Source organism: Anarrhichthys ocellatus, unplaced genomic scaffold, assembly GCF_004355925.1.
Source record: "Anarrhichthys ocellatus isolate YVR2014 unplaced genomic scaffold, GSC_Weel_1.0 scaffold22, whole genome shotgun sequence".
Classification (NCBI taxonomy): Eukaryota; Metazoa; Chordata; class Actinopteri; order Perciformes; family Anarhichadidae; genus Anarrhichthys; species Anarrhichthys ocellatus.
Window position 1 is genome coordinate 2,797,398 of NW_022280052.1, and position 25,434 is coordinate 2,822,831.

General features: G+C 41.1%; 2 protein-coding genes across 4 annotated transcripts; both read left to right on the forward strand.

Moving 5' to 3' along the window:
- The first annotated feature begins 278 nt into the window (after positions 1–278).
- mob3a (MOB kinase activator 3A) lies at positions 279–5,938 on the forward strand. 2 transcript variants are annotated; one of them, XM_031859721.1, is made up of 4 exons: positions 279–491; positions 2,177–2,731; positions 4,110–4,312; positions 5,316–5,938. In XM_031859721.1, exons 2-4 carry the CDS (start codon positions 2,314–2,316, stop codon positions 5,343–5,345), a joined length of 651 nt encoding a protein of 216 aa, XP_031715581.1. In that variant the 5' UTR covers positions 279–491; positions 2,177–2,313; the 3' UTR covers positions 5,346–5,938. The 2 variants fall into 2 exon arrangements, with proteins under 2 accessions (XP_031715581.1, XP_031715582.1); XM_031859722.1 differs by lacking the exon at positions 279–491 and adding an exon at positions 501–801.
- A 5,466-nt stretch (positions 5,939–11,404) lies between these two features.
- Positions 11,405–23,909, forward strand: mknk2b (MAPK interacting serine/threonine kinase 2b). 2 transcript variants are annotated; one of them, XM_031859671.1, is made up of 14 exons: positions 11,405–11,528; positions 12,129–12,351; positions 12,719–12,800; positions 13,015–13,116; positions 13,235–13,332; positions 15,796–15,875; positions 16,083–16,156; positions 16,337–16,441; positions 16,626–16,681; positions 16,883–16,978; positions 20,230–20,424; positions 20,559–20,723; positions 20,818–20,858; positions 20,978–23,909. In XM_031859671.1, exons 2-14 carry the CDS (start codon positions 12,301–12,303, stop codon positions 21,249–21,251), a joined length of 1,419 nt encoding a protein of 472 aa, XP_031715531.1. In that variant the 5' UTR covers positions 11,405–11,528; positions 12,129–12,300; the 3' UTR covers positions 21,252–23,909. The 2 variants fall into 2 exon arrangements, with proteins under 2 accessions (XP_031715531.1, XP_031715532.1); XM_031859672.1 differs by lacking the exon at positions 11,405–11,528 and having other exon boundaries at positions 11,549–12,351.
- The last annotated feature ends 1,525 nt before the right edge of the window (positions 23,910–25,434 follow it).

Genomic DNA, 25,434 nt, shown 5'->3' on the forward strand with positions numbered 1-25,434 from the left:
CGTAAAGTTTTTACAGAGTAAAACCTCAGGCCTTCAAACTGACATTTTAACTAACCTTTCATCTAATTTAATGGACATAGATACATGATGTGAAATAATTTTGTGGGAAAGAAAAGCAGTGAAGTCGTTGCTTTGAACATATTGTGCTTGATCATATAATTTCAGTATGGTGCTTACTAATTATAACTGAATAAATGTTGCATTACATTACGCTGGTCAAAGAGGTACCTTGTTTTGAAGGTTCCGACCGGAAGTTAACACAAACACCTCTAACTCGACACTGGTGTACTTTTCGTTTGGTAGGGAGGAGTCAGACGATAGTTTCTTTATTAAAGTGGCATGTTTATTAAATTACCAGTAATTATACAACATGTATCGCTCCACGTGTCCATAATGTAGTCTATGCATGTTGTTGACGTAAAGCTATTGTTTGGTAGTCAGATAATTTTCGTTAAAAAAAGAGAAACTGACGGAACAGGAAGGCGGAACAAGTAAGTTCGTGAAAGTGTCTCTCAACCGTTTCATCGTCCGTCTGAGATAGTGAATGTTTTTACACGGTTTTTATGTACGATGTGAATTACGTATAAATAACGCGGGTTGCTCCCGTGTTGTTTGTGTCGTTAGCTTCTTTACAAAGCAACAAGTCCGACGGAGCTAGCTTGTCACGTAACAAATAAACTTAGTACAGTCGTCATGTGCCCTGCTGTTTAATCTCTCGGCTTTTACGTCCCTTAAAGTGTGCTAAACACGATGTAAAGTCCGCAATGTTGGGACGATAAGAACGCCGATATTTGGATAAAGGTACAATCAAACCCATCGATGCCCTGTTGTATTGGTGACAGACGTTTTGAATTGTTTTTTATTGTCATTCCGCAGATTCTTGGTTTCACGGCGGAGTTAGTAGGTGAAATAGGAAATGACTCATGTTCACTTTGAGTTGATGTTTCATCTGTGATGCTGCTGTCACTGTTCAGACTTGTTCTCCATGATGCTCAAGCAAAAGATCAGTTCACGTTCCCAGTAATGAATTTGTCCTTTTCTCACCATGTAGTTAGTAAATGAGATAATAAAATGTTCTGTATTTAGTGATAATCATTAGCTCTCAGGTTTATTTATGTTCTTGTACCATACATGTATGGCTTCATCTTTATGCCACCTCTCATGATTGTTATGATTTATATTTTAACAGAAGGTAGGTGAGGGGTTTATATTTCTGCTGCCACATCTCTACAAGCAATTTAAGCTGATGGAAAAAAACTGGGACACAGATGCTATTGTTGTGTAATTTTCCATCCAGCTCTGATGTATCACATGTTTAATTGGATCGTAACTTTTTTTTTTATCATCAATTAATCATTTAAGTCATTTTTAAAGTTGAAATGCCAACTATTACCTAGTTCAGACAGATTAGCTGCTTTTGTTTTGGACTCTAGGAAATTGAAGTGATGGACGGTTATCTTTATTTTCTGACATGTGATAGAACAAATGATTACTTGATAAAATAATCAGAAGAATAATAAATGATGAGAATAGTAGGGATGTGCCGATACCAATATCAGCTCAAATACCTGGATCGGATATCAGTGACAACGCGATAATCTGTTTTGATCAATTCTATGTGTCTGTGCTATAGACATAAATCATATACGGGGATTTATGTTCCTGTTTAGGTTTTGACCAATTGGTTGCTGCATTAAAAGATCACACTTGAATTGTAATTCTTGTTAATTTTAAAGATATTTTTTCCCACGTTGCTGAGCACCATTTATTATTTTGATAATAGATAACAGTATTTATGTATGTATTTTTGTTTTATAAAGTCAGGAAAGCAATGCTTAAGTTGGGCCTGATGTTGCTTTACACATAAACGAATGATCACAGTCTCCTCCATATAGTGAGGCATACAGCTTATCAATGTAACACTGGTATCCGTTCAGTAGTCTGTGTGGGCCGATACCCCAAAACCCAGGTATTGTATCAGTATCAGTACTGAAAGAGTTGGATGGGTGCATTCCTAGAAGCCATAGATTGCAATGTTTTGTAAAATATAAAGAATAAGTGGTACCCTAAAATCAGGCTTGACAGAAAGTATGCGCTAAAGTGAAAATTTACATTTTTATATTTATTAATCAAACTCTGTCCCTTTCTTTCTCTCCCCTCTTTTAATCATATGCAGGATCACAGACTGAGTCGAAGCAAAGACCAAAAGAGTGTCCGTAACATAATTTCTGCACTGGTTTGTTTACACAACCTTTTGACTGCTTCTATTCCAAAAGCATTCAAACAAATTGTCGGGCGCCACCACATGCAACCATGTCCATGGCCCTGAAACAAGTCTTCAACAAAGACAGGACATTCCGGCCCAAGCGCAAGTTTGAGCCGGGGACGCAGCGCTTCGACCTCCACAAGAAGGCACAGGCGTCTCTGAACGCGGGGCTGGACCTGAAGCAGGCCGTGTCGCTGCCCCACGGCGAGGACCTCAACGACTGGGTGGCCGTCCACGTCGTCGACTTCTTCAACCGCATCAACCTCATCTACGGCACCATCAGCGACTCCTGCACCGACCAAACCTGCCCCGTCATGTCCGGCGGGCCCAAGTACGAATACCGCTGGCAGGATGAGCACAAGTACAAGAGGCCGACGGCACTGTCGGCCCCCAAGTACATGAGCCTGCTCATGGATTGGATTGAGGTACAAATCAACAATGAGAACATCTTCCCCACCAACGTAGGTAAGTGTCGAGATTAGCTTCGGATTGTGCGTTAAGAATCCGTAATTTTCTATTCATTTCAATCCAGGTTTTGTGGGTCTTCTAAAAGAGAAACTGTATCTTAGTTGTCAACTTCCAAAAAATCGTACTGTAAAGGTGGTGAACTCTTCATTTATAATGTCCACACAAATGTCACAAACACTGCAGTGAGCAGCCATTACCGTCATTGTCAATTAAGCTATTTCAGTTCATTATCTGCTCCATAATATGTCACCATATAATCAGCGTCCATCCCAAAAGCTCAATGTCAAGTCCACTTTTTTTCTGTAGCACATTTCATACATTATAACATGCAACACAATGTTGCTGATTAACCAGAGTCGAACCCCACAGCGGTGTTCAATTCGTAATGATTCAGATTGAGACAGTTGAGATGCTGTAATCCAGTGGTTCCCAACCTGGGGGTTACATGGTGATTTAACAAAAGAGGAAAGCTGAAAAGAACATATTTATGCTACACAGTTATGCTTATTTTTTTAGATGTCCTTCTAATGTTTGCTTTTTGTCATGCAAAATACTGTATTATTTAGATTTTTGGTCACAACTGGTAGACATATGCAACAGAGATTGTTCAGTTTTAAAGGGTCACAAATCAATAAAGTTGGAACCCCTGCTATAACGTGGTCAGTCACACGAAAGACCAAAAACAAAAGCCACTTAAATGATTAACGTGTAAGTAATACAAAGGATAATGAGTGACGGCATTTCAAATCTGAAGAGTGTTTTGCTGTAACCAAAAGATGTTTTAGATTTAATCTGCGAGGCCACATTCATGACATTACTGAGATTGTGGCACATTGCAAACACTACAAGTTAATCTTCCGATGCTGTGGCATTCTCTCCGTCTCCTTATCTCAGTCTGGAGCTCTGTGCATGTGTGCTGTGGCCTCGTCATCTCACTAACTACAGAAACATCCAAGCAATGGGTTTAGAAACGGGTCACACGACATACAGGAGGCTATGAATAGAAACGACCTCTGATGCGCGTGTCCTCCGGAACAGATTCCTGAAATATTATAGAATTACTCAAAGCAAAACGACATACTTAATGAATCACTTGGTGAGAGCAGAGGCTTATCCCCCAGACCAAGTCGTGTTCGTTTTCCATTCATGCATGAAGTAACCCTGGCTGGGTCCTTCTTGGCATGCTGGTATCGAACCTGAGCAACTCCAGAGGACAAAGAAACACAGTGAAAAGTTAATCTCTGTTCAAATGTTCTGTAGCTATTGCATGAAATGTATCATTATTTCAAATGTGTTCCTTTCTGCGAAGCAATTAGCATAAGGTCATCCTGGATTGACCGCGGTGTGCTCCCGTCTCCATCTGTTTGACTCGCAGGTACTCCCTTCCCTAAGACCTTCATGCAGGTGGCTAAGAAGATTTTGTCTCGTCTGTTCCGGGTGTTTGTCCACGTCTACATCCACCATTTTGACCGCGTGAGCCAGATGGGGGCCGAGGCTCATGTCAATACCTGCTACAAGCATTTCTATTACTTCGTTACTGAGTTCAACCTCACGGACCACAAAGAGCTGGAGCCTCTGGTGAGTCAAAAGAGGGAGGGGGGGTCTAACAAAAATGTTTTTTTAAAAGCTTTGATATGTTTTGAAATAATGGAATTTGAAATGCTCTACCAAAAACTAGTTAAACTATGTGGACGAGTCGTTTTCTCAAACCAATAGAAGGTGTTTGATCTTTTGTCTGAAGAAATGAGTGTCAGACATGCATTAAAGTGCTAAATACAAAAAATAGAGTTTGACAGGATTTTTAATGGGACTATTGAAATGTGAGTGTTTAAAAAATCTCAACTGAACCAATTTTTAATGACTTTTTTACACGCAACATAAAACCTTTTGATAAATACTTGGCGGTACATCTAACGGATGATAAATAAACTTGTCGGTGTCCTCTGATGGACAAACAATATAATTGAGACACTGTTTCAAAATGACTCATCGACCAACATACAGTATATGCCAATACTGACATACTCCTGATGAGCTAATATTAGTCTCGCATAGCTCCATCTCTTTAAATCAATCACAATCATCTTGGGGGGCGCTAAGCACAGGATGAAGCGACGCTACTCCTGCACAATAGATAGCGGAAGGGGTGCAAAATGCAGCATGAGATAGATGACCAACAGCAGGCTTATACCTACAGTCTACTGCTGGTGAGGCAGTCTAAGCTTATATAGATAGTAAAGTAGTAATAGTGGGTAAAGCTCTGTCCTACGTTTAAGTTTACATTTAATAACTTCCTCTCGCATTCATTTTAAGACTTTTATCTCTGATCAAAACCAACACTGGACTTGTGGTCCGTGCAGGAGCTCTGTAACGGGACCCTGACTGAGGACCTTTGGTTCAAAGATACATTTATGTCTGTTTACCAAATGTTACCTATTTAAACAACACAATTGTTGTCAGGATCAACAAGCTTTAAATGAGCTTACGCATACTTAATGAACCTGCTCACTGTGTGTTGACATTTTGAGGAGCATTCCCTTCACTGCTCTAACTCCCTGTTCTGTGCTCATTGTGTCTGCAGAAAGAGATGACCTCTCGAATGTGTCACTGAGGGAACACAACTGGCCGGCCGACACGCGCCAGACGAACGCATCCGTCCACCGAGAAGACTGCAGAACTAAGAGAACAAACAAATTTAAAAAAAAAGAGTCTATTTTTATATTTAAGTACTGTAATCTATTTTAGCCACATACTGTAGGTTTTAACCTCGTCAGGTGAGGCATTCTGTTCCTTTTAAGAAAAGTTTTCAAACATTTTATCACAGTATTAATACGTGTATGTTTGTGTTGATGTTTTTCTATTTTATTTGAATCTCAATCATTCCAGGATGCTTTTCTCTTTCTGTCTCTCTGAAATTATCTGAAATTAGTATGATTCTTTCTTACTGTCCTTCTAAAAAAAATCACTATGTTATTATAAAAAATGATCCTCCACTCTGTTATAAATTGAATTTGACAATCGGTATTTAATGAACTCTGAAGCTAACAGTACTGGGCTACTGCCCACCTAATCTATTGATTCTTTCTCCCAGGTTTTACTGACAAACATCTGAACATCTGAATGCAGTCATTTGGTTTTTGTATCAGTCAGAGAATGTATTATGTACAAATGTTACAATAAGAAAAATACATTTTTTTTTCTGTTTCTGTGAGTATTTCTTTTATATTTTGGAGACCATTTCATAAATTTAAATAAATGTGGGGCTTGGTACCATTCACATAAAAGTTATACACACATTTATAAATGAACTCAGAGTAGAGTAATGGCCTGCTGGTGACTCAAGTCTGAGTCATTGCACACGTTGGGCCTCTGGCCACCAGGACGGGTCTCAGATCACAAACCTGCAGGTGTTTGCTGCAGATACGCTCTGCAGCTGAAGGTCACACGAGACTCAAACCTCACACGCCAACGCTCTGGTGGCAGCACATGTTTAAAAGACTAAATCTTAAACTGTCCACTGGGTGGCGTCAGACACCAAAACCCATTTGTGCTGAGGAAATGACTGTAATACTACAGTTTAATGTTGTAAGCTTTATGCAGTCTGCCCAATGCCCCAGTTATTGTCATGAAGAGGGGAAGTGGAGCCTTTCTAGACCTGATTCGAGTTAATGATTCGATTGAAGTGGTTGTGCAAGAAACAGGCCAGACTGTACTGTGATGAATGCACAGAGACTTTTTGTTTTGAATGAGTCTGGCTCTGCATGGTTGGTCTGGTTTAGATGCAGTTATTGGTCATAATGGTTTGGATTATGTAAATAATGTTCAGCAATCTTGTACACAAGAAACACCCATATGTGTAAAAAGTATTCTGACCCAAATAACAATAATAGTCCATTACAAGTAAAAGTCCTGCATTCAAAATGTTACTTGAGTAAAAGGTACAGAAGTGTGATCAACATAATTTGCTTAAAGTATTAAAAATACTCATTTTGAAGATGAATTTGATTATTTAATATGTAATTCTGCATCTATTTGTTATAAAGTAAATATTCTGATTTCTGATACGACCCAGCCTAACTGACGCATAACAATAGAAGAACTACGCAACGTTTTTACTTCAGTAAACGTACCAATACAACAGTGTAAAAATACTCTGTGACAAGTAGAAGTCCTGCATTCAAATATTTATTTGAGCAGATAAGTAGTAGCAGCAAAATGTACTTGAAATACCAAAAGAAGTACTCATGATGCAGAGTAGCCCATTTAAGAATAATTTACATCACATTATTGAATTATTATCATTGCTTTGATGTATTCATCACTTAAGTGTTGCAGCTGGTGAAGGTGGAGCTCATTTTAAATACTTTTACTTTGTATGCTGTTTAATCTATGATAATGCACCAGAATTTATATATTGATCATATTTTATATTTATAATCTGAATCTGCAAATTAACTAGTAATTAAGCTTGTCAAATACAAATGAGATGTATTGGGGTAGAAGTATAAATTAGTATAAAAATGGAACTAGTCAAGGGAATTACAAGAAGCTCACAATTGTACTTAGGAACGTTTAAATGTTCTTCGTTACATCCCATCACTGTCAGTAAATTCACAATGATATTTGACATGTTATACAAATGTCAATGAACCAACATGATGTAACTATCTGCCCCAATAACAACCGCTGAAATGACCTCATTGCCTGCTGAAACCTGATCCTCTTACCGGATTGTCCCTCCTCTCTATGTCCTCTCAGAGGAGTCACTTCCTCCGAAACTCCCCCCTCCCTCCCCCCGCTCCCTCTGCTGTGTTTTTCCTCTTCTGGAACATACCAGACTGCTCCAGAAGGGGTTGCAAGACAAGAAGGAAAGTACTGGAAAGAGGCCAAGTACAAAGGGGAGGGGTTACAGGCTGCAACCAATCAGACGGGAGCTTCTCGAACCCTGTCAGGGTTCACACAGTACTGTCTGCCTGTTGTTTTGATGGTGCAGTGTGAACATTTACACGTAGAGAAAAGGGTTTGGGAGACAATGTGACTCAGCAAACATTGAAATGGGCAACACACCCTTAACGGTTTCGTGGCTTGTGAGTCAGTTGCCTCGTGTAGAGATGCAGCTGGTATAAGGAGGAAGAGTCGTCATGATTTTAGGGGCCCACTGCTGAAGACGACGCACAAAAGTCACATTAAGATGAGGACTTATTCAAGTGGGGGACCCGTGGAAAGTATTGGTCCAACCTAAGCCCATGCCCTCTTTAAATAATGAATCATTAATATTGTTTTCTTATGCAGAAATGCCAAACATTTGCTTATGCCAGCGCTCCATGAATCTGCTGATTTTCATTGTCTTATGCTAAATTCAAAATGTGTCATGGACAAAACAAACTAATTAAAGGTGTCAGCTACTGTCTGATGTCGAACAGGCCAAATGACTTTATTGAGTAGAAATAATTAGAAGATTAACAAACACTGAAAAATAACTGTTAGCTGCAGCTCTGAGTGTCACAGTGCTCCATTAGTCCTATAGTGCAATAACATCAACGTGTGACATGATGAAAGCCCCCTCTCTCCCTCTGTAGAGATATGTTTACATGACCATAACTTTTCCATCCCTTGTGTGTAACTTTCTAAAACAGAGTGCACCAGTGATGATTTATTTAAACTCTAAAACGTTCAGGAATGACCAAACATCTCAGCTGTGTGCGGACTAGAAACAGATTTCCGTTAAAAACATTATTCATTTCAAAATGCTGTGTTATGTATGTTTACGTAAAACAAGACCGCACTTCAAAAAAAAAAAAGCGGTCAAAAGGTTTTCCAGAGAACAACTGGAACAAAGTCGGAATAAAACAAAGGCTGTTGCAAAATCCTTGGTAACTCTTTCTGTGTTAAAGGAGTTCTGCTGAATCAGGGATTCATGTCAGCGCTTGTTACTGTTTACATGAATCATGGATTCATGTCAGTGCTTGTTGTCTTTCTACTGTAATACTTGAAGCAAATACATTTTTTACTAGGGGTTAAGTTTGAGTGTTTTCCAGACTGCAGGCTACTTGTTTCTAAGAATTTTGTTCTGGGAATGGTTCCTAGAACAGGTTCGCCTCAGCAGCCTGCGGTGCTGCAGCTTACTGGAGACAACGATGCACCTTATTATAAGCGTAGAAGACGGTTGGCTGCTTATAGCTCACTCTTTTCGGGCATAGTTTTATTTGGACATGCCAGACATGTGCCTTTCATGAATACATTCGCAGTTAAGACAACATTCTTCTTCACATGCACAGATGCATGTTGCGTGCGTAGCACTGTACTGTTTACAATAGATATACAGGAATGTTTTTGCAACAAATCCTGCTGTTCAGGCTGAAGTTCATTTCACCAATCAAAAATGATTTCCAGCCATTAAAGCATGTTTGGTGTAGCTTTTTATGACATGGTCATATAGCTGTAGGCTTCGACTATTTATATGAGGACAGCAGAATTTAGGGGCTATTATTATCACCTTAAACTTAAAGTTTTCTACTACTTAATAGCTTCAAGGTTTCTGACAGTATCACATATATTCTCTAGCTCTCCATTAAAGCTACATGACGATTACACTGAGAGAAGTATTAAAACGTAAGACTCTATATTTGTTATGGCTGCACCATTGTATTCAGATGTGAATATTGTACCGTACTTTTTTCGTCCATGATTTGGTATCTGAGGAACATTTGGGACCTCAGCTGCAGAGTTTAAAACAATTTGAACAATGTTTGTATGCACCGCATGAACTTATGCTGACTGGCCCAAAGAGGATTGCATGGTGAAACATGTGCAGAGCAATTTTGAAATGTATTGCGTTCAGTTGCGGTACTGTACTGGAATGTGAAACACTAACTGTATGAGAATGCTATTCATAAAACACAGTGGAAATGACGCAGATGCACACATTCACTGAGACAGATAACAACAACACAATATATTGGTTGAACAAATGTATCTGAGGTTGTTGCCACCTGAAGTTATGATGGCCTTTCCCTCTTCCTTTTAACCGATAGTGACACAGGCCCGCCCCTTGCACTTGGGATCTTGTTTTCCTACCAAACTGACTACACCATGTGCTCCTAGCTGGGGATAGTCAGCCAACAACTTGCGTAATGTTTGCTGCCACTGGGCTTATGTTTTAAGGGTAGAAGGTGAAAGGAGGAGGAGAGGCAGAAAGCCTCTGGTCACAAGACAGTTGAGTCCTGAAAACAACCCGTACATGGTTTTAACTTGGAACACCTTTGATAAACAATACATCACCGCTATACAGAGCAGGTATAGCAGGACAAGGGATTATGTGCAGTGATAAATGGTTAACAAAACAAATCAAAGAGAACATGCTGTACAGTTTGACCACAAAGCACATGGTACAATAAAGCATTGACACTTCTTGGCATATGATGCAACATGTAGTCATTTTCTGATATCTGTATCTGGACTTAATTGAGGCGGGGATTCTTGGAAAATAATTATCTAATTAATAAGAGCTAACAAAGGGTTTTGCCATCTCACTACTGTGCTTCTGTCAAGTTACCATTGCCTTTTAATCTCTGAAAATACTGTATGGATTTGTCATGTCTGTGGCAATATTGCATTGGCATCTCACAATTAGCCGATGGGTGAAGAGAGCACAAGTTTCTACATCATCAGAGTTCTTGGATTTCTTTCATTATCACAACCATGTGACAGCATCTTCACCCTCGTCTGAACAGCCTCCCCGTGGCTCCAAAACGGGCTTTGTCTGCCTTGTCACACTTCACAAAAGGTGTGTTTGTTTGTTGCGCAAATAGACTTAAGATCTATCAAAGTTAGTCTGATATATATATATATATATATATATATATATATATATATATATCCAAATATTGGAGATTAATTTCCAGTTGCAACCAGTAATCAGTGCAATCCAGTATTATAATATAACTGACAGGAGTCATTCTCCCTGCATTGTGAGAACTTTTGATACTGGTTCATGTTGTACTTCATAAAAATGTATAGTGCAAGACTTTTACTTGTAGAGACGTATTTTTCATTGTTTATATATTTAATGCAACAAAAAGCTGTTCTTTTATCATTCTAGCTCCTTAACTTTAGCTCCTATGTAATGTGGCCTTGACGTCCAGTGCAGCCAGTACAGCAGCACAAAGTTATTGTGACTAAATTTAAACTGGTGTAACTGGTCTGTCTCTCTCCACCTTCATTGAGATGTCTTTAGTCGGTACATGCGTGGGTGCCTACCGTCTTGATGTGCACGTACACGCCATTTCTTTCCCCTATACATCCTATGCTGAGGCCCCCAGAACGGAACAGAGCTCACTGGCTGGGTCCCATTTCGTGTGTATTACCATCTTTGTTTCCCAGACCTTTTCCTGATTTACGGTCAGATATTCGCCCAAGTTGAAATTAAACTACTTAAGTTACCTACTTTATGAAGTTATTTCTTATTGTATGACTTCTGTACCACGTTGAGCAGCTATTTATGCTTCTTACCTCGAAAAGAGGTAAAAGTATTGCAGAAAAACGAAATGGTACGCAGCCGCCATATCCGTTTCCAGAAAGCACGTGACGCTGCCATTCTGTTGATGCGGTCCTGCGGAGGGAGGAGACTAGGAGGAGTCAGCAGGGAGGTTATAAAAACACCTCTGCTGTTACTTCTTTACCACCTTCCACGCACTCACTATCAGGCCTATCCCCCCTCGACCGTCCTCTGCGGCTTGTGAAGCAGCGGGTCAAACAACGACGCTAACACTGGAGCTATAAAATTAACAACGGGGTGAGTAAACAAAACATTTTTTTTTTTTTGTGGAGCAGTTATTAATTGTGTCACTTGTTTTTCAAAATGTCAAATATAACAGTTATTCTGGCAACACTACAGTGACGTCACAGTATTAATGGTCACTAACATTTGTTAACTGACGGTCAAGTTAAATCTGTCACTACTTGGAAGTGTCGCGAGCTTGTTAATGTTATCTAAACGGCTGTAGCGCTGCAGCGGCCTTCCTGCGGCTGTTGAAGCAGATGCTACCGTCATTGTTACACTAAAAACAGCGTGGCTTTCCGATATATTTGCTTATCTTACCCACACTTTAGTATTGTAATGAGTGATATCTTACATCTTCTCAACTTGGCTTATTTAAATTTCTGTAACCAGTTTAACGGTTACGCTAAACATGGGTTCCACTGTAATGGTAGCTAGCTAGCTGTTGCTGTTATTGCACTCTGATTGTTTTTATTGTGATGACTATCAGCTAGCGTTAGTCTGCCGTGGTCAGGTTTAGTATGCTAAGCATGTATTTAAACTCTGTTATCCAAGTGCTCTGTTCTGGTGATGTGGTTGTAACGCTGCGGTGTGTTTTTTTTGTATCGTGCTCAGGGCTCCCGTATAAAACGCCGCAGCAACCGGACCAGACAGTGCAGTGTGACCACTTGCGACTCTCTCTGAAACGACTTTCTGTTTTTGGAGAAGTGTAAATTGGTATAACCAAAAAAAAACACTGCCGCCGCATATCCGTCAAAAACACCCCCCATCCAAAATCGAAGCAAATATGGTGCAAAATAAGATCGCCGAAGTCACTGGATTCCACCGCTCTTTCAAGGTGAGTTTGAGAATAGTTGAGGATGAAAAAGCAGAGCTGCTATCATCTTGCCTTTTGGGAACTCTCTATAATCAGAGCACATTTGTCAGCATGTATGAGAGGACCTCACCTCGCTATATATAAACACATCTGTCGCTCTCCCATGTCTTATGGCCGATGAATATGCTGTGTGGCCTGGTCTCATGTTCAGTAAAGTGTGACATCACTTGGCAATACTTGTTTAAAAAGTATCGGCTCTTTTCCTGTTTTGAGTCAACTTCCAGTTTATGGTTTAAGGATGAGAGGTAACGAAGGCTCTTATCAGTTATGACTAACTATTGATAAGTTTGCGTGCTTTAACAAGCACATATTTTTCATTATTTTCTAGGGCCAAAATCCCTTTGAATCTGACGACTTCACCAAAAATGGATCCCATCTTATGGATTCATTTAATTTTGATCCAAGACATGGTGAGTATTTTAACTTAAGTGTTTCTATAACTTGTCTTTTCTGTGATGATTGTCAATGTTATCTACAATGCTTTAGTTGCAATAATTACCCAGCTCATTCCTTTACTTTCAACACTGTTACATTTTGTTTTCCCTTTTAGTGTGTTCTTTGAGTTTTTATGTTTGGGTTGTTTTTCACTAGCACATGATAATTTAGGCACTCCTATTTCGACAGACATGCCCTCCAGCCAGCCTATCGACATCCCCGATGCCAAGAAGAGAAACAAGAAGAAAAAGCGTTGCAGGGCAACGGACAGTTTCTCTGGACGATTCGAGGGTAAAAGCTTTTATTTCCAGTATCATAATGCAGAAAAAAAACTCTTCATAAATCATTGTATGGTGCACAATGAGAGATTCTGCTCAGTATTTTCCTAACATGTGAAACTCTGCTCCAGATGTCTACAGGCTGCATGAAGAGTTACTAGGCGAGGGGGCTTATGCCAGAGTGCAAACATGCTTCAACCTCATGACCAACAAAGAGTATGCTGTCAAGGTAAGAAAGCAGTCATTCTAACACACTTAAATGCATGACCTTGTTGTGTTTGAAAAACATTAGCATGATGCATGCCGTCTTCATTCCTGCAAGTCGGTGCTTCTGTCTCACGAGTCTGTGAATGTCGTCGTTGCCACATAGCACTCGCCTGTTGTCTGTAAGGGGTACCATGGCTAGTGATCAATATAGGGACGTGACATTTCTAAGACTGCGCTTGGTTAAATTTTAGATGAGTAGAAAGAAGTGCTAAGTGTAGTAAAACCCTACTGCGGGATGCGTGTCATTGTGTCCATGTTTACTTGTTTTCTCTGGTCATTCTTTAGAAGTCTTGTTGAGGATTAGGATATTTATTTTTCTTAAGCTTTCTAAAGTGGATGTCTGCAGGCTCTCATCTGTGTTGTGCTACTGTGGCTTTCTTTTCTTTTTTTTTTTCTTTTTTTCTGTGAGTAGTTGCTGTTAGACACTTCCCCCTCAATGTTTTTACAGATGGCCAGCCTATCACAGAGCTGGGAGGAATACACCCACCCCTTTTTTCTCTTTACTGTCATTGCCTACAGAGGACGCTCGTTGTGAGAACATAATGTACTGGTTACTGTGCAAAAACAAAACCCACATAGAGCAGAAGGAGGGGCGCTGAGTGAGGGTGTTTATGTGACCCAGGGTGTTTATACTGCTTTGTTCTTTTTGCTTGGTACAGGTTTTTTTGCGTCAATGGGCTGTGGACTTGTGAATACACGACTTGACTCCTGCAGACTTCCTCTTTTCTGCTTCATATATCTATCTATCTATCTATCTGCTCATTTTTAGGAACAAAACATTGTGAAATGGTATTCTTTGCTGAAAGTAGGACTGTGGCTTGTTTCTTTTGTAAATTCTTGGCCCACTAATCCCACACTGTGGATAAACACAACGCTTTTTTTTTTTTTTTTTTTTTCTCTCTTAAAACTTCGAATTAATTGCTATTTGCGGTTAAATTCTGTCAAAGTTTGAGAAGAGGTGTTGACAGGTCAAGGCTGGTTCCCCATAGGACAAGTGTCCATGTCATACCAATTAATATTTCAGAGGAATCTGAGCACGGGTTCTGTCATGCGACTATGATCTGTTAGTGTTGTTTACCCGGGGAAGGTTTGGTAGATCCCTTGGGACTTTGCAGTTCTGGGGGAGGAGGCCGTTATTGGAGGTCATTTAGGAGTCTGAGGGGGCTGCTGCCAGATGTCCCGTCTCTCCCCTCCCCCTCCAGACTGGGGTGAGTTGTATGTGTGGGCTCCCTGTGTTGCAATTGCAACAAAAGCCTCGGCGCACCAAGAGTGAGGGCCTGTACAGTGTGTGTGTGCCTATCTGAAGCTCTTTTTCACACACAAATCCTTCTCCTTAAAGGTATTATTTCCCAACCCGTGGTTGGTGATTGAACATGCAGCATGACTCAGTGGGGCCTTGGTTTGCAGCAGCTTGTTGTGAGCTTTTATTTGGAAAAAGTCATCAATCTAGTACTTCTCTAATAACCGACTACCCACTTATCATGTTGATAATTGCATTTGTCAGCTATGTTTTGCAGTTTCTTCTTTATCTGCGTGGCATTATCAGCGAGCTGATTGGGGGGCCGTTTGTGCTGCTGACTCAGACTGGAACAGTGCTGAGGCTTTGGGCTGCTCACAGGCCTCTCGTCTGTCTATTAATCCTAGACACACACTGCAACTCTGGCCCCAATGGGCTTCAATAGCAGCTGTAATCCAGCTACCAGGAAGAGAAACAGGCACAGACTCCCAAGCAGACAATAACTAACTAGGACTGGAAAATTCAGGGTTTTTGCTTTGGTGTCAGCAGTCTATCTTTCTGTCTCTCTTGGCAGGGCATCGTGCAGCTGGTGGCCCCATGGGGGTTTAGTTCAAGGCAGCACAAAGTTATATTTAGTGATCATTTTTTGTTTATCGTAAATAGTTTTGGATTAGCCTATGAGATGTTTCAAAGAACATGCATGGCTCCTTAAGAGCACTTAGGATTTAAATATAGGTCACAGATGAAGGGCTAAATATAGAGATGCCGTGGCTTGTTAACATTCTCATTCTGTTGTCTCTGCTTTGGCAGGCAGTACTGGAAGTAGGTTAAACTGTCTTTAGAACTGTGTCACAGGTTGGGATGAAGGTAGGAATGCAGTGACGTGCTGGACTGGTCTGGAAGGAAACTAGCTCCAGAGCTCGGTATATGAAATGTATGCCCTGTGCTATACAGTAAACACAACCACGGGTGGAGTTTTGTGGTGCAGCGCGAGTGGCTGGCCTTCACCAACAGGAAATAAAATTCCTGTATGCATGTGTACATTGAACATATCGAGACTTATTGGTGCGTCTCTACATTTTTCACAGTTGTGATCATCCTACTGCTGTGAAAAATATGGAAGTCAGACTCATTTCTTTTCGGGAGAGTATATTTGGATAAAATGACTGAACTTATGTTCTGTTACAGATCATAGAGAAGAGACCGGGTCACAGCCGTAGCCGTGTCTTCCGTGAGGTTGAGATGCTCTATCAGTGCCAGGGCCACAGGTAATGTCCTTTAGTCATGACCAGCTAAAGTAATGCCAACTGATGAATGTATGGAGACAGCGCCACAGACTCACTGACGGATCCGGTTTGTGCTGAATCTAAATTCAGTTGAAGCCTCGTAGCCCTCTTCCTCCATAGTGTATAAATCAACTTAAATGCTCTCAAGATGACTGACAGTGGCTCATAGTGCTCTCTTCTATTCTGTAGTAATATCCTGGAGCTGGTGGAGTTCTTTGAAGAGGAAGACAAATTCTACCTGGTGTTTGAAAAGCTTCGAGGAGGTTTGTATTATAGCTGCTGCAGGATGCCTGCATCCGATCTTTGTTTCTAAACATCACCTTAATGCACGTGTCAGTCTCTAGTCTGTAGACAGTTGTTTATGTGTGAAAGCATTCATTCTCTTTTTTTTACTTGCAAATAGAGCTGATATGCTCATTTTTTTTTTATTTTGCCCCTATCAGGGTCGATCTTGGCACATATTCACAAGAGACGACACTTCAGTGAGCAGGAATCCAGTGTGGTTGTGCAGGACATCGCCAGCGCTCTAGATTTCCTGCATAACAAGGGTAAGACCACTTGTACAAAATGGCAAGTCTGGCTTTAATACTGTAGTTGCAGAACATTTTCACATTGTTTTTGTTCTGACTGCGGGACACAAGGCCTCATTTGTTGACATTGAGGGAAAAAAAGCTTGCTTGTTTTAAAACTGGCTTTCCTGTCTTTTTTTTATTTTTTATTTTTTTTTATTAGGAATGGCACATAGAGACCTGAAACCTGAAAACATTCTCTGTAAGAGTGCAGACAAGGTGAGTTTACTACAAACATATTTGGAGCTCAATTAGTTCAAAAGGCAACTAATAAGATAACTACATAAGTAAGGTGCTCTAAAATGATCAATGGCAGTACAGATCTTTGGCCCCACAAGTAGATATTCTACACAAAATGCAGTGGATTTATCAAATGTAGATTAAACGTAATTATTCTGAACTTGTATCGCTCTCTATCAGATTTCCCCGGTCAAGATCTGTGACTTTGACCTGGGCAGTGGGATCAAGCTGAACAGCGACAGCTCACCCATCTCCACCCCCGAGCTCCTCACTCCGGTAAGTCCACCTGCATATTGTGCTGGTTTTGTTTGCCAAACCGTTTGGAGCACTTTTATAAATGGGAACAGGACAGTGCTGTGTAAGGGAAATGCATGCCAACAATGTACAAGTACAGCTAAGACGGTAGATCCGGGTTGTAAAACAATGCTTTTATCATGTCCTACTGGCTGCTTGCCTATTGGGCAATCCTCAATGGCGTCAACTGCAAGGCAGCTCACTGATTGGGAGAGGGAAAGTGTTGTGTTGTGAGGTTACGGTAGTTCAGTGTTGGACGCTTTATCTCAATTGTGATGGATTGCCTCCTGATTGTCCCAATCTGGCAGCTTTTACCTTCAGTTTACTTCCCTTATCATGCTAAGTATCAGCAACGCTGGGGTAGATATCCCTCAGTTAAATGTCAACATCCTATTGCTTATCAGTTGCAAATATTGAGGCCCATGAGTTTAGGTGGTATGATTGTTGAGCTCTTCCTGTTGTCGTCGCAACAAAAAGCACTGCCCAGAAAAGTTTGGACCCTTGCAAACTCTGAGGGGAATGGTGAAGTTGGACTGGCAACTTTTCTATGTGTCATCACACACAAGCACCATCTGGGGGGGGGGCTGGATAGATTGACCAGAGCAGGTGAAGGATAGCAGTTTAGCCTGCAGGAATGTACGGGTGGGTTAGGGGTTTTCTACACTGGTAACTTGATCTTCCTTTAGCAGAACTAATGGATAGAGCCCGTCCCTGGACTATTTGATGGGAGATGGTTTTGGAGCCCAAGAGGCTTCATGTGTTCAGTCTACACAGACTTCAACGTCGGGCCTGAATGATCTTGTGTGTGTTTAGTGCAGAAGGGTGCACCTATTTATTTGATGTGGATTGCTTCTTTACTATTTTATCCTTCAGTTTCGTTGACCATAACCACAAGACTTGATCTAATGAAAATATTTCAGTGGAAGAAAAGTCGATGCCTGAGGACTGAGCACAATGTGATAGTCTTGAAGGCTGCAGGAAACGCATTGTGACTCTTACAAGGCCGTGTCCTGTGGTATGAAGTTGCAATGAAACCAAAACACACCCAACTCTCCCTGTGGTATGAGAGAAAAACATCCACCCTCTTTCTGCTTAGTCTCCGCCCGGTGGCCCCAACCACGCTTGTGCTTGTCTGCGCTTTCTTTATGATCTTTATACAAAGGCTGTGCATAAAGAATGTTCTAGAAACATTAGTCTTTCCCCCTATACCTAGCAACTGAGATGTGATTGGCTGGACCAGTGGGAGGGGGAGGGTAACTAGGAGGGACAAATGCTAGTCTGCTCATGCGCTCTAGCTTGTTGTCTATGCCCTGATCACAGGAACGTTATCTGATTTTCATCTCACTATTGCCACATTCCTACAGTTGCACACAACAGCTTTCCATTTATTGCTTATGTTCCTGATCAAAGTGAATGCGTTAAATCAACTGTATCCAGCGGCTGTTTTTTTTTTTTTGTTTTTTTTTTTAAACGTAGCCATTTACTCTGGATGTGTGCCATCTTGTACAATGAGGACACGGGAAAGAAAAGAGGGATCATTTCTAGGAAAAAGCTAATTTTAGTTTACTGGGAACTCTGCACACAACTGTCTGCTTGCCAAGAAATTAATCTGACTGTGCAAATGCCAATGCTCATGTGCAGCAGTAGGGCTGACCTGCAACATGAAGACGCTACACACAAGCTGCTTAGAGTTAAAAGAAATCAAGAGACTGCCTCTGTTATCACAGATTTAAGTGCAGCTGCATGACGACAGAACGGGTCTTTTTCCTGTAAACCTCACCAGATAATCCTGTAGTTTACAAACAGCTGAGGCGTGTGGTGTCAGTGTGGCCTGACTAGTCACATGGTATTAGGAAAGCCCCAGGTTGCGATGCCAACGAATCCTGTGGCGGCAGCGGCAGCTGATGAGCAACTATCTGCATGAAAGTTTGAGGAGGATGTGACTGATGCAAGTTCAGAAGGTGCTTGCAGCACAAGGACAAATGTTAGATTGCTGTTATTGCCCCTGCTTCAGCTCTTATTACTGGCAGTCCTAGACTGGCTATCTTTGCCTTTTTATCTGACGTCTATTTGATTTTGATGGCTTTGAAACAAGATTAGCCACGATTGCTGTTTAGCACAGCTATCACATTGCTTTTCAGTTGTGGGGCACCTTGGTAGGCAAAACTATTCTTTTGTGCCTGTCTTTTATTTCTGTGGCAGCTGCATTTGGCCTGAATCTTGGTCTTGTCTATGGGGGCAGTCGCCCCAGACATAATGATGATGGTGGAAACGTGGGGGCTGGGGTTTTTTTTTTTTTTTTTCTCTCTGACAGAAGCAGCTTTGTCTGAGACAAGATTCCTGTGCAGCAAATTTCATTACATAAGGGTCCAGAGAGGTGGAGGAGTTAGGAGACAGCTGGGATATGGTAGTGGGACACAGTAGATGCCTGCTCACCCACAGAGGGAGGGAAGGAAGGATATATAGGCCAGGATGACAAAGGATTAGCAGGTTCTCAGAATTTATACTAGTAGTTGTCTATATTTAGGACATCCTCTAGAAATCTCAAAGAATCCAAACTCTTGACGTAAGAAATCTTTGATTGAATATAAATGTGATCGTTGGTAGATGGTTAATAATATAAGGCAACAAGGACATATGCGTCCTGCTCAACTAGAGATCTGCTCCCTTTTACTGTTCCTAAAGTATTAAAACAGCATTTGGTGTTTGTCTGTAAGTTATGTAAGCTCAGTCTCTGGCTCCGGAGGACAACCAATCCTCTTTGCCCTGCTCAGTGTTTGGCCTAATTTCTTTCTTAGCTACATAACAAGGTACCGCCAGAGTTGAGCCAACCCTTGCCCTCAGGCTATTCTGCCTGGCTTGTGTACAGCTGGATGGTCAAAGCAGTGAGTCACTGCTGCTGCCTGTGCACACTAACCTGCTTCACTGTAGCGTAGCTCTCGCTTACTCTACTCTTGATATGTAACTGTACACGGTGTTCATGCTCAGGTGTCCTTTAACACATTGAGAAAAGCTGTATAGCACAATTTAAATTAATCCACTACTGCACATAAGCATGTGACTGTCACATAGGCGGCCCCCTCCCACCACACAGCCCAAGAGAAGCTTTGACACTTGCAACCACGAGGTATCAGCTGAACGAAGGAATGTGCCCGCAGGCCCTGCTATAGTTGCAGCTTTCTGCTTTTTGCCATCCCTGTGGCTAACAAACTTGTCTCTTGTTTTTGTTTCAGTGTGGCTCAGCAGAGTACATGGCGCCTGAGGTGGTGGAGGCCTTCAGTGAGGAGGCCACAATTTACGACAAGCGCTGTGACCTGTGGAGCCTCGGAGTCATCCTCTACATCATGCTCAGTGGCTATCCACCCTTTGTGGGCCGCTGTGGAGGGGGCTGTGGCTGGGAATTAGGAGAGCCCTGCCACACCTGCCAGGTAAGAACTTGACGCAATAACTCAGCCCTCAGTTTTCAGACGTCCTTTATAGGACATTAGCGTAACTTAAACAACGCATCTTCTCCATCCAGGTTAAAGTAACTGATGGTACATGTTTTAATGTCCATTTCTAGAACACACTGTTTGAGAGTATCCAGGAAGGAAAATACGAGTTTCCGGAGAAAGACTGGGCTCACATCTCCTCAAGTGCCAAAGACCTAATATCCAAACTTCTGGTTCGGGATGCCAAAAACCGCCTGAGTGCCAGCCAGGTGCTGCAGCACCCCTGGGTCCAGGGGGTAAGTTGAAAATCATCTTCTGCATGTCTCTCACAGACCCTTTATGTTTAGGGTTAGTAGGCACTGATTTAACTTTTTGTTTTATTTTATTCAGGGTGCACTTGACACTTTATCAACATCCTTCGTGCATCAAAGGTGAGAAGACGTTGGTTACAGCTGCAAAAGACTGTATCCCTTTTACATGCTTGACCTAAAATATTTTAACCATGTCATTTTAATAACTATTTTTGTATCTTTTTTGTATCTTCCATTAGAACCAGCCATGCCAGGGATCTGACATTCTTTGCTGACAAGGCCATGGCTGTGAACCGGCAGCTGGCTGAACAAGACGGCATAGAAGACCAGCAGCAGCAGGACGTCCAGTTTGTTGTCACCGCTTCTGGCTCCTCTATGCGCCTCTCTCTCCTTTCCAACTCCAAGCTGGCCAGGCGCAGGGAGCAACACAGCCAGCTCAAGGAAGGGCCCGTCTCTGCTGCAGAGCTCCGTCAGCTCTTGGCTCCTCTCGTTATTGTGGGAGACTGTGCCTGAAGTTCCTCAATCGTGACCTCCGACCTTCCGTTAAGATTCAAGTCCAGATCTAAGACTACCCTGAGACTCTTTCTCCCCAATCCTGGCCCCCCTCTCTAGCTGGCCTTGGTTCCTCTGCCATTCAGGCTCTCTTGCCTCGCTGTAAAGGGAGATGCTGCTTGCAGCCCTTCTTCTAAATGCCTTCTGCAGCACTTTTGAAGCACATCAGCCCAGGGCCTGCATATAGCAAGCACACACACACACACACACGTGTGCATGTGAAGGTTGGGGAGGAGGGCCAGTTCATGATTTGGGAGAGAGAAGAGTTTAAGTTATTTTTTTTTTTTTCATAAAACTCAGTTCAGGAGACTTATCTTCGAAACTAAGCTCAGACACCAAAGGACAACCTGTTGTGCTGCTCCCATGTTACAACTGGATCCACTGTGAATTACATTATCTGGAATGTTTTCTTTGCCTGTATGTGTATGCAATGTCCCATCTGCACATAGGTACAAGCTTATATGCAATATGCCGAGATGAAGGCTGTTCCTGTCTCGAAAGGGATCCGGAATAAGGGGTTGGGAGGGCTGTAAGCCAATGCTGTCCGTGCCTGGTGCGGTCCATTAACATGGCTGGGGACTTCAAAGCTTTCTGTCTCCGTTTAAGATAAATTCCTCAACGGGCTCTTTAAATGTCTGAGGTAAAACACGCACTCATCTAGCTTGGTGGCCACGCACTTAATGCCCCGAGAGCAAAGTGTCTGTACCCGTTCATACGGTTTAAAAACATGAACATGCAGGCCAAATTATCTGTGGCTACATCTTTCAGTGTTTGAGACCATCAGTCAAGTTCAATGGTATTGAATGAAGCTATTTTACTTGTATGCACGGCCACCCCAAAACTAGACTTCTGAGCTAGCTCTGAAGTATATCTGCTATGTTGGTACAAGTTTGATGTTAAATGGCAAGTGAAATTGGGTCTGTTCATGAAATGTCCCCCTGCCACCACCAGAAGTTGTTTTTGTTCTAATTTTTGTTTCTACAAATCAATTGATGCATTAGATTTAACCTTGCATATTTTTGACAGTAAAGGTTAGAACTCCTTTCAGGGGTTTGAAAAGCTCATTTTGGCCAATGCGACTCATGTGTAATTTCTTGACCATTTCTCCCCCCCCCTCCCCCCAAAAAAGGCTCACCAGTCTTTTTTTTGAGACACCCCTTTCTCATTTACAAAATAAGATTTTTCAAAAAAGGAAACATTCCACAAAATGAAAAACTAAAAAAAGTCTTCCAGACATGTAGCTGTACTAAGTTTACTTTATTTTTCAGGTTTGAAAACTCCATGTCATTGTGCCACACTGATTTTATTTTTATTGTATGGCTGTTAAGCTCTTTATTTTCTATATGATTTTCATGCAGATTCAGGTGAAACACCGGATGTTTTCCTTGTTTCTAAACTTTCAGAGTATGTGGTGATATGGAAAGAGTTTAAGTTGATCTGGAGCGTTCATGCCCAGTGAAGGCAAGTCTTTAAGTTTCTTTTTATGTGAGAGTTGGCATTTTTTTTTTTTTTTTTTTTTTTTTTTAATTCAGATTAAGTTAAAGCTCATTCTGTGATGGACAGGAAATGGACTGGTGATGAGGTCTCACAGCACTGTAGCCAGTTCACCAAAGAGGGTTAAAGTCATGATGTTGAACATGTGATCGTCACCTAGCAGTGAGAAGTGGAGACTTCTGCTTGTCCATGTCCTCTTACCAGCAATGCAGCGACGGTACTCTGGAAACTGCTCTCTTGGTGTCAATATGCTGATAATGGGACACTAATGGTTCTAAAAACCTTTCTACAGATGCATCGATATGGGGGTTTTATGTCTTATAATAAGACTTACTTGAATTTGTGTATGCAGCTGTTTCTTCTCCATTTGGGAAACTACTTTGCTATCAGTAATCTGAAAGCGCTAAGCTGGTGATCAAGGCAATCTTGGGGTTTTGAAAATACCTATACAGTTCAGTATTCTGCCATTTTCTCCCTGTTGAGCAGCACACAAGTTAGTCCCTACTTTCTCGATAGGTTGGATAATCAAACGCACAGATTTTGGCCGTACTCTGTAATATCCTGAATGGTTTATAAGAGTTTTCTTGGTCATGGCCATTTCTACGTTTGTTGAATGGCAGTAGCTTTTTGGACTGCCTCTTATTGGGGGGGGGGGGGAAACAACAGGACAAAGTTATATCTTTAAGCCTCGCAATTTTTATATTGTACGTTTTGAAGTAAGGAAGTGTTAAAATCCATTCATTCAAATGGACAGCCCATCATCCACCTCCACGATTTGAATGTAGCCCACAGGCAAAAGCATTTCCAATCCAGCAACATTGATCAAATGTTTTCTAAGTGGTTCATTTCATGAACATGGTGTAGGGCCATTCTGTCAATTCTTTATTTGTAATGAGTGGAGATTTTAACACTGTCCGAATCACCCCAATCCCATTGTGTTCATGGGAAGAAATTTTAAATACATCATTTTAAATACAAAAAATATTTTTGATTTAAAATAAGCACTTTACTGTACCATGTGAATGATTGCAGTTCACTCAAGGCAACATTTGACAGTTGCTACCGAATTTTTGTATTGTTTTTCTACAAAAAAAAAAAAATTGCAATAAAATGCTTGAAACTAAACATTGTTCTGTCTTTTTAAAAGGGCTGAAGTGACAACTTTGTCTGAGCCCTCTCCTGTATCACTAGTTTCATATTGACAGTCTTATCTAGTGGCCAAGATTGAGGCTGTTTCATCCGATTCTGTAAATCTAATCGGGAACACTCCCCGATATCTGAGCCGACTGTCAAACATGTCCTTGGCTGTTGGTAAATATGAGCTCAGTTGTCTGCTCACGTGCTCTGATATGTGAAGGTGGTTTCACCTTGTTAGTCATGAGCTGAGCTGAGCTGCTTCGGGGGGGGGGGGGCGGAGCTGTTCACAGCTGCACAGGCCTGATCTGATGCAACCTGCTGCAAGAGCTCCAGCTCCAGTGTGCCACCTCATGATCTGCCTGGAAATACATGACTTCTGCTGAATTGGCTAAAATCCCAGTGTGTCGTTTCAACACTGCTGAAAGTCAGGATTTGCTTTCCTGTGGTTAAAATTCAGCTGTATCAACTAAAATGTTATTTTAAGTAGATAAACATGGGGTTGGTTGGTCGACGTTTAAGTGAATAAGCAATTTAAAGCATAATAAAGACCATCAGCAAAGCAATCACCAATATGCGTGTTCTTGATCAATTAGGGGTTATTTATTAGTTATACTGTCTTTTACCGATTTATTAATTCATCTTTTAGTCCATTCTAAAAAAATAAAACTCAAATATGCACTTTAAAATTAAATGAAAACATGGCAAATCCTCACATTTGGCATTTGTTTGATTAAATTATTTAACATATTCATTTGCTGCACTTAATCTAAAGACACAGATAAGACACCCTGTCGATTGCATAACTTCTATTTCAACATTGCAAACGTCAGAAGGCAGGAGGAAATGAAATGATGCAACTGTAGAGTATTTTTTGTACAAGCACCAGAGGACATGAGCGATGGGCTGAGTGACTTCACGCGCGTTTGTCTCCCTCTAGCGGAGACTTCCCACAGATGCGACACACTGCAAAGAGTACAATTCAAAGAACATTCTTTGGTGTTTGGTTATAATTAACAATTTTATGTGAGATTCAATTCTCAGATCTGAAGACGGTCATGCGCTGCGTGTATGAAGAAAGTTATTATAAAATAGAGCTCTTCACTGACTTAGTGCTGTTTAAGATTCTAAATCATTCGTGTATAATTTGGTACATATCGTGATGCGTTTTTACATTTTTAACTACATTTGGTTTTTAAGTTATCACTGATGTAAGAAAAGTGCTAAACAAAATTAGTTAATTATATTATTAGATATACTAATACAATCCCAGTAACAGGAAAAGTTAAAGTTAGCACATTTTTTAAAAAAAAAAAGGAAAGAAATAGTCACGCTGGACGCTAGTATTACTTTAATTTAGTCTCGGTTTTAGCTAAATATGACCAAATATTTTTCAGGAATAGTTGAGACAGTTCAGCAGCTGCTTCATTGTCCGAGAGGATGCTTTGCTCAACGTGTACCAATGCCTCAAGTAGAACGGTCAGTGTGAGTTTACAGTCTCAGTGGTAGCTTTAAT